This window comes from Stegastes partitus, unplaced genomic scaffold (genome assembly GCF_000690725.1).
Source record: "Stegastes partitus isolate 25-593 unplaced genomic scaffold, Stegastes_partitus-1.0.2 Scaffold1738, whole genome shotgun sequence".
NCBI lineage: Eukaryota > Metazoa > Chordata > Actinopteri > Pomacentridae > Stegastes > Stegastes partitus.
In genome coordinates, this window is record NW_007579469.1 from 62,991 (window position 1) to 72,668 (window position 9,678).

The window sequence follows — 9,678 nt, forward strand, 5'->3', positions numbered from 1 at the left end:
ATGTAAAAAATGGAAAACAACAAGAGAGCGAGGAAAAATGACTAAAATGACATCCAAAACAACAGCAAACAGACATAAAATGACCCAAAAGTGACAGATAATGACCAAAATTAGACAAAAAAAATGTTAAAAAATGGAAAACAACAACAGAAAAATGAAAAAATGAACTAATTGAGACACAAAACAAGTACAAAATGACATTTACAAAAAAAGGCGCAAGATTGCTGGTGTTTGCCATAAAACAGGTTAATAAACTGTTTTAAAAAATAAATAACAATCGTTACTGTTATACTGCGCTGTATGTTGTGTAGATATAGAGTTTGTTGTGTATTTGTTATTGTTTCTGTGATTATTTTCTGCCTTAATGAAGCAGCCGTGTGATCGTATTTAGTGTTCGGGATGAAAATATAGATGGAAAAATGTTGTGATTTCTGATTTATTCTTGCAAGTTGTTTTTATGAACTTTAAAAAAACAAAAGCTAATCAGTACCACTGTTGGTTTGGGGTTTTTTTGTGTTTGTCCACACACATGCACATGCTTTCTGGTACATATATCATTAAAATGCACTGATTCTGAAGCTGTGTCGGGGGTCATGTTACTCGTATTGCCGATACCGTTTGTATGTGTCTGCTTTTCTACAATAATGCATTCATTTATTTAGTGATTAGATCAGTTATCTGCTGCAGATAATGTTATATTTAGGCTGAAGCACTGAAAATCTGCAACATTAATACACTTTATGCTCTTAAAATGGGAAAAGCTATTGAAGCTGTGCGTGTAGAAGAGCGTTTTGGTGATGCTTCTAAAGAAAAAAGGTGGCAAACTACATTTGTTTGGGTGCAACATGCCTTAAATCCAATTACGAAGCAGCTTAAACATGAGCTTCACGCTGGAATAATATCACTGTCGCGAATTATAATCCAGTTTACGTCCAAGCAGGCCAATTTCACCACATTTAAGATGAGATTTTAGAAATTTTAGCCAAAAAATAAGAACAATAATGATAATAATAATAAATCCAACGTCTAAAAAGTAGAATAGCAATAAGATATAAGTATGATACAATGCAGAAATACAACAAGTAGATGAAATGAGCAGAGCAACAAAAAACGTAATGCTGGTGAAAGTCGGCAATAAATAGCATGATAATAAAATCGACAATGTTGCACAAAAATATTACAGCTGAGATATGAAAATGTGACATATTGCACATGAAATGTTGTGTGTTTGTTTGTTTGTTTATTTATTTATAAATCAAATGTGTTACTAACAGAAAAAGCAGAGCATTGCTTTATTCCCTGACAGCAGGTTGGAGGTTGACCTCCAGGGGGCGACACAGTCAGTCCGCGCTACACGTCATCACTCTGCTCTGGAGTCAGAGATCGTGTGTGCACGAGGACGGCTCGCTCGCTCTTCAATCAAATTCAGTTCAAACAATAAATAAAAACCAGATCGAGTCAGCTTTTATTGTCAGTTTTGCCACATGTGCAACATGCAGAGAACTGAAATTGCAATACGGTGCAAAATAAATATAAAAAAGTATTTAAAAAATAGAAAAAGAAAAAATAGAATATAGCTATAAACAGGATATAGACATTAAACATAGAATGTGCTTTTCTACATGTGTTTATATTTCAGGACATGTTTTTCCATTTATGCTTCTATGTGAGGACGTATATAAGCTGTTACCGTACTGCATCACGATCACCTCAGTAACTGTATTACACTACCACCACTGTACATAGGCTGATTTATTATTATTATTATTATTATTATTATTATTATCATTATTATTATTATTATTATTATTTCATTTGATTTTATTCATACTGTATTTTGATCCCTTTTTTTATGTATGGCACTAATACAAGGTGAGAGAGAACCATCCTTTCAGTTCCTCTGTATGTCCTGGATATATATACAAGAAACTGACAACAAAAATCTTCTATTCTATTTTATTTTTCAACTCAAGGTTCTATTTTAGGTCATATTTTCCCTCTTGTGTTTATGTTTTAGTTTATAACTTGTGCGTGTGTTTATTTATATATTTTGTGTACTGTTTATATTGTTTGTTTTTCGTCTCGGGGATTAATAAAGTATTTTGAAGAAACTCTCTTCTCGCTTTTTACAAACGATCTTTGCGGCTTCCGTCGTCCGCGGCGCGGCTGGATGACGTAAGCAGTGTGCGCCGGGACAGGCTCCGGAGCTGGCAGCAGCAGCAGCAGCATCAGCGGCAGCAGGCGGACAGAGATGGCTGCGCCCACGGAGCGGAGCCGCGGCGGAGGCGGAGGAGGTGGCGGCGGGTTCGCTGGGTGCCTGCGGACGGGGAAGTGTTGGTGGCGGCTCTCGGTGCTCCTCTTGTCGCTGTCCTCGCTGCCGGCGGTGACGGCGCTGGTGGAGGGTCTGTACTGCGGCACGGAGGTGTGCTACGATGTGCTCGGCGTCACCCGGGAGGCCACCAAAGCGGAGATAGCCCGGGCTTACCGACAGCTGGCCCGCCGGTACCACCCGGATCGGTTCCGGCCGGGAGAGCCCGGCTCGGAGGGAGAGACCCAGGAGACTGCACACAAGAAGTTCCTGCTCATCGCGACCGCCTACGAGACGCTGAAGGTCGGTTCAAGTCTCTCTGCAAAGTTTTCTCACTTCCTGCGTCTCTTAATGTTCTCAGAAGTACTTTTAATCTTCTGCAAAACTCCTGAAATGTTGCTTCAAGAGGACAGAACTCATTAAAAACTGCAGTTTGCGTTCACTTCATCCAATATTAACCCCCTGTTGTCTCACAAACTTAATATTTGTCTGTATTAGTCCAAACTTTTACTGCTTTAAATCCCTTTCTGGTTCGATCTCTCGACCCACTTCCGGTGCCACTGCTCTAATATACTTATAATGTGCGTAAAGGCCCCATTTGGTTCCTCTGTCCTGTAATTTGATGTGACTTTGTTTCCTGGATGGCAGCATGTTGACCAGCTGGAAAGTTTCCAGTAAACAAAAGTTAGTGTTGTTGGTAAACAACAAACAGTCCAAACTTAAAACCCACATTACAGCGAGAAGTGTGCGTCGTTACTCCAAGACATGAAGTCAGTGAGTCCAGAACAGTTCAAGAACTTTAAAAGTCTCTGAAAGTGTTAAAACCTTCACACTGGCTGTAACAGGGACCAGAACAATGATGGCATTTTACATTTATCTTATTTTAGGAACTGATCTCTGAAGCTGCAATTCTGTTTTGTTGTTGTCGTTTGCAACAACATCATCTCAGGAACTATTGAAGATAAAAGGCTGAACTCTTCACAGCTATTCCTCATCATGTCATTGAATCAGAGTCTGCACAAGTAGATCAAATAATCTCTGATAATTATTATGATTATTATATAAATATTGAGGTTGCATGTTTGTTGAAATATCTTTATTGTGTTTAATAAAAAAAAATAGAAAGTTTTCAACATTTGATGTGTGTTGATGTGTTAAACGTCACATCAGAGCCAAAGTGATGCATTTTTAAATACATTTTTACTGAAAGTTGGTAGAAAAAAAAAAAGCAATGACACTGATAATCTGGAAAGATGTTAAAAGCGAACAATAGCGAAACTAATCAGTCGAGGCCACATCAGTGCTTGTCGGAGTTCGAGCAGCAGACTTATCTCGACCTCCACTGTTGGGAGGAAACTGTATGAATCAGACTTTCATGATGCAGCAAAGGAAACCACTACAGTGAGATAATACTGTGTGTTTGCATCACAGCTTCTACACGAGAAGGAACCTGTAGCTGACGCACATCCTGCAACGACTATAGATTTTATTTAACACACAGGGGAAATGAACCGCTCTGTGTTTTTTACAACATTCGGGCAAACTTTTAGCTTCGTTAATTGCTCTCGAAATACGACTACATCTGTTTTTTCTTTAGCTTTTTTCTCTAAAGTCGCGGCTTTGCTGGTTTTATGGAGCCAAAATGGAGCAAGGTTGGAGTTGAATGCACCTCGTTTCTCCTTAAAGGAAAGTAAAAATGTGTTGTTGTTGTGTACGTGTGCAGGATGAGGACACGCGACGCGACTATGACTACATGCTGGACCATCCTGAGGAGTACTACCAGCACTACTACGCCTACTACCGCCGACAGCTCACCCCCAAAGTGGATGTCAGGGTTGTCATCCTGGTCACGATCTGTGCCATCTCCATCTTCCAGGTACGAATGCAGCTGCCAGAAACTGTTGGAAACGTCCCACACTGTGCCCCTTACACCCTTCATACACAAACGTCTCTGAAAGACGGTTAATTTTCCTGTGGCTGCGTAGAACCGACGGGCTGTTTTAGAGTCTGTAGCTTCACATTCAACTCAGCTGCTGCCCACGTATCTTATTTCACTAATGGCACATCCTCGACTCCTCTCCTCGCCTCTTAGCTCCGACCACCAGGAATTTGAGCGGAGGAGTTGTAGCAACGGCCGTTAAACAGCCTCAGATCGTCAGTTTGTGTGGTGCTGACAGTTAAATGTGACGTCTGGCGCAGCTGCATCGTCTGTCTGTTGTTTTGTTGTAACCTACCAGTGTGTTTAATGATCCGACTTGATGAATTACAGTAAACATGTACGTATAATTCGATTTGCAACGTGGCAGAACGTGAGGAGAATGTATAAGATGTCAAACCGACTTGGCAAAAACACTGATTCTGATAATGGTTTCACATAATATGGCCACTTTAAATTCCAGTTAGGCTTGTTAGACCACAGATGGACTGTTGGCTCATCAATCGTGAACCTTTTTGGCTGTTAATTATGTAGTTTATTGGCTAATTTGTGCTTTCCGGATAGCTCACGTGGCTCCCTTGATTTACAATAGTCTCACTTTGCCAGCTCATTCTGCAGTACTTAATGGTCTAACTGCACCACACTGTCATTTGGCAACAGAGGGGGGGGACATACTCTGGTTTGTTTGCGTTTCTTTAAACCAATGACAGCTGTCGTGGGCGGGGCTAAGTTTTAATTAATGTGGTGATAGATGGTTTCTTGCTGTCAATAAATCCCTTAAATGACGTTACTTCTCGTTAACACTCGTCCGTCCCTGTTTCCAGTATTACAGCTGGCACAGCAGCTACAACGAGGCCATCAACTACCTGGTGACCGTCCCCAAATACCGAATCCAGGCCACGGAGATCGCCAAGCAGCAGGGCCTCCTCAACCGCACCAAGGAGAAGGGCAAGAACCGGCGGTCCAAAGAGGAGATCCGCGAGCAGGAGGAGGAGGTGATCCGAGACATCATCAAGAACAAGATCGACATCAAAGGCGGCTACCAGAAGCCCAACCTGTCGGACATCCTGCTGTGTAAGATCGTGCTCTTCCCTTATTATCTGACCAACTACGTGGCCTGGTACGTCTCCTGGATTTACCGCTTCACCATCTGCAGGGAGGAGTACGGAGACCAGGAGAAGCTCTACATCATCAGGTCGGTTCTCGTAGACGCGACCAGCCGAATGAATGAGGTGACGCCTTTAAGTGTGTCTTACGTCGGCGTTTCTAATTCTCAGGAGGTACATGAAGATGTCTCAGTCTCAGTTTGACAGTCTGGAGGAAAACACCAGGAAGACCTTCCTGGAGAAACAGCTCTGGATCAAAGAAAACTACGAGGTTTGTCGTGTTCAGTTTCATGTCTTCCTACTTCCTTCTTCTTTCTTCACGACCTGCTGTTCATTCAGGTCTTACTGGTATTTATTTTTTGGTTGTTTATTTCCTTTGAAAACTCCAAACCTCGTTTCTTTTGCAGCAGCAGCTTCTATTAGTCACTGTGTTGACTGGAAAAGTTTGCTCACTTGTCTAAAAGAGTTTTTCACCTCTAGTATCACTATGAAGCAACTTTTTTTACACGTGTGGTTTGTCTTGCGCACGACGGGTTAGTTTCTGATTTTATGATCGACGTTACAAAAGTAACCTAACTGGAATAAATGTCGCAGTTAAGACCCAACAGTCTTATTTAAGGTGTGACTGTACCTGAGTAATTTACACATTAAGGATTAAACATCACAAAATTTACAAAACATATTGCTTCATTTGACTGTGATACGTATCAGCCCTGAGACCCAACCTAAACAATTCAATAAATGGAAGAAGCAACTGGAAAATAACCCCCTTCCAGCCTTAAAATAGTTTAGATGTAGCTCTACAACATTGCTCCCTCTAGAATGCATGGATCTATAAAGTTCCTGCTTCTATCTACACTCAGCCGTCCCCACTCGCTGCAGCCCGAGCACACCGCTCACCCGTGACTCTGTTCAAACACTGTAGACCAATATAGGTTTTTCAGGGCCAGTACTGGTAGTCAAGAAAGACCAAACATCGATATTTAAAACAGATATACATTGCATGCCTCCTAACTTAGCTGCTAGCTGTTAGCGTAGCCTTGGACACCGCGAGAAGAGCTAATTTCCTGATTTGTGGTGATGGCTTGTGCTTATTGGTCAGTCTTTTGCAAGTTGTGTTTCTGCCAGGTAGACCAGATTGTAAAAGTAAACCTTACTTCCAGATAGCGTTAGACTCAGGCCCCGTTTACACGTAGCAAAAACGGTGACATTTCAAAGCATCTGGGCCTTTGGTTGACACGTAAACGAAGCTACGAGTCACTGAAACAATCATTTCTGAAAACTCCGACCAAAGTGGAGATTTGGACTCTGTCTTTGCGTTTGCATGTAGACAGGAGGAGGCGGAGTTTGATGTCACAGTATGAGACAAAAGCGTCATCAAGCGTCTGCTGTGATGGGAATCAAGTATTTTGCTTGTTTTGTTCTCTAACACACATTTAGGAGCAGCTGCACTTCTCTGTCGGTCCGAACAAATGACCCTCGCGCCATTATTGTTGAAGGAACAGGAAGTAATTCGTGCCATTCATTGTTGTGTTTTTTCCAGGATTCTAATTGGCTAGCATGGCTTTATGGTTCTCGTTACACTGCCCCCTGTAGGTCTGGCAGCTCATAGCAGCTCTTAATGACGTGTTTATGTGGGTTTCTGTGAACGAAGATTTTTTTTTGAAAGCAATCTGGTGAGACAATGCTAGTTTTGAAAACGTAGATCCGTTTTTGTAAATACCCGGCTATGTGTAAACGTGCCCTTAAAGGCACAGCAAACCTCGGAGTGTCAACCTGAGCCTGGCACCGTCAACAGAATTAATTCCAGCTGCACTCACTGATTGTGGTGTTTAGTACAACTTCAGCAACATCCGAAGCCTCACCCTCGAAACACAGCTGCGCTAATTCACTGGAGCTGCTGCAAATGTGCTCATCTGTCTCTCTGCGTAAACAATACTGACAATGGGCCCATCCCTGGTGATAGCCATTATAATGTTGGAGTAATTCTGCCACTTATGTTCCAAACAAGAACAACAATGACAACAAAAGCTCCACCCTGCAAACTGACAGGACAGGTTCTTCAGGTGATAAACCTCAGAAGTCTGAATGTGTAACTTCAACTCAGCCGTGGTGTTGGTCGCCTGTTTTGCTCATGATGCATTTTCCGGCATATTTCAAACTTGAGTTTTCACCAGAGGACATGTTTAACAGGTGGAAAAGTTCATACGCTGTTTGTATTTCAGGTGTACAGAAAAGAGCAGGAGGAGGAGATGAAGGTGAAGATGGCGACCGACCCGAGGATGAAGAGGTACCGGCGCTGGATGAAGAACGAGGGACCGGGCCGGCTGACCTTCGTCGACGAGTGACGGCGGCGAGATCCGTCCACAACGTTCATACCTGCCTCAGTGCCAAGACACACGGACGGCGCTCGCCGCGCTGTGTGGAGAAATACCTGTACAGAAAGATTAACTATGCCTGTTTATATAGTGAGAGATATTTTCATAGCGACCAGGCCTCCGAGAGAAGCTGCCTGAGTGGAATGAACTGCCAGCCAAGGCTTCAGGTTTTTCTGTCTTTTTTTTAAAACTTTATGCCTTTTTTTTTTTTTCTCTCGATCCAAGTCCATATCACTCTAAATGAAGTTCAATGGTGATTCTGTCATTCTTCTTCAGCTGGTTTTTTCTTTTGTTTTCCTGCAGATTGATCAGTAAATTTGGTGCCTAAGTTCTTGTGAGATGATTTTCTGTTTGAGGAGCAACCAGAACGCTACCAGTTTGATTTCTGCAACAGCCCAAAGTGTCCTTGGGTAAAGCAGCGGCCAACCACGTGTCCTGTTGCTGACGAGAAGCAGCAAACTGAGGCTGCCGAGAAGCTGGTTAGCGTAGGATAGACGGTGTAAACAGGTTCTTTCCTCCGGGACTTCCTTCTGATCTGCGTTGTTGAAGTTTTTCTATCAGATGAAAAAAAAGAGAGACAAACGCATTTCTGATGTTTGCATCAATCCAGCAGTGTTACCGTGTGAATGGAAGCCAAAGTTTCAGCTGCAAGTTTTCTGTAAATTGCACAACAGCAGATGCTTATCGCCCTGGGACGCTGTCACCGTGGTTTCCGCTGCGTCTCTTCAAACGTTCAGGAGGCTGCTTACTGTTTACGGCTTTTTAAAACAACTCGGTTAATGTTATTTATTGTTTCACATTTCATTTGTCTTTTTGGCGTTGAGGCGGCATTAAAGTCATACTGTAATAAAACAGTCACGATGTCTGATGTGTGAGACTCTTTTCGCTCCGTCACATTATGACCTCACGACACAAAATGTTCAAAGATTCCAGATTTATAATATTTTTGGGAAAACACTTCAAATCCGCCACAATATTTGAACGTACATGAAGCATTTGTTACCGGAGACACTAAGTCCTGGTGTGTAAGAAAACACATTCGAGGTAAATATTGTTCTGCAACAAATCAAACTAAACTGATTAAATTTACCTACAACATTGTATACATAATGTGATGTTATCAGAAAACTTCAACTATTAAGGTTAAGACCCTACAATATTATTTACTGTCTAGACTGACCTGACTAATTAAATAAAAATAAAAAATTCAACCCAAAAATATTATACTTAATCAAAAATTACTGGTTTAATTTAAATATCAAAGGTATGATCTACAGTATTATACATAATAAACACGAGTCTCTCAAATGTAATTATTATACTTAAGATGCTAAAGTTTTTTTTTAATTTTAGAAATTTATGTGACTAATTTAAATATTAAGGTTCAGACCCTAAAAAAAAAAAAAAAAAGTATCAGATAAATTTACGACTAATTTAAATATCATGCCTAACATCCTAATGTTTAGTTTATTTTAAAAGTTAAATATTAAGGTTCAGATTCTAAAACAGGTTTTATTCTGACTATTTTTGAATATCATGACTGAGATCCTAAAGTTGTTTTTATTTTAGAAATGTACCGAATGAAGACGATATTATTTATTGTTTAAATTTATCTGACTAGTTTAAGCCCCTGCTTTGTTGTTTATTATATAAATTTACCCAATTTATTGGAATAATAATGTTAAAACCCGACAATATCATTTATTTCATACATTTTCCTGGCTAATTGAAATATTAAGGTTAAGAACCTTTGATGTTAAATACTGACCCTGCAAAGTTATACATGAAAAACCCAACAAGTCCAGAGTTTACGTACAAATAAGAACGAAGGTTTATTTGAACTCATTTTGAGATAAATGATGAATTACTACCAGATGGTTCCAGTCCTTTGCTTGCTCGCTGTTACGTTAACTCACTAATTGAGCCTTAAAAACCCAAACTTAGCGCATT

General features: G+C 40.8%; 1 protein-coding gene across 1 annotated transcript; it reads left to right on the top strand.

Annotated features, from left to right (window-relative positions):
- The first annotated feature begins 2,202 nt into the window (after window positions 1-2,202).
- On the top strand, window positions 2,203-8,586 carry dnajc25 (DnaJ (Hsp40) homolog, subfamily C, member 25). The gene is made up of 5 exons (XM_008301957.1): window positions 2,203-2,611; window positions 4,032-4,184; window positions 5,069-5,439; window positions 5,522-5,621; window positions 7,576-8,586. The coding sequence occupies exons 1-5, from the start codon at window positions 2,252-2,254 to the stop codon at window positions 7,696-7,698; spliced, it is 1,107 nt and encodes a 368-aa protein (XP_008300179.1). The 5' UTR covers window positions 2,203-2,251; the 3' UTR covers window positions 7,699-8,586.
- Window positions 8,587-9,678: the final 1,092 nt, after the last annotated feature.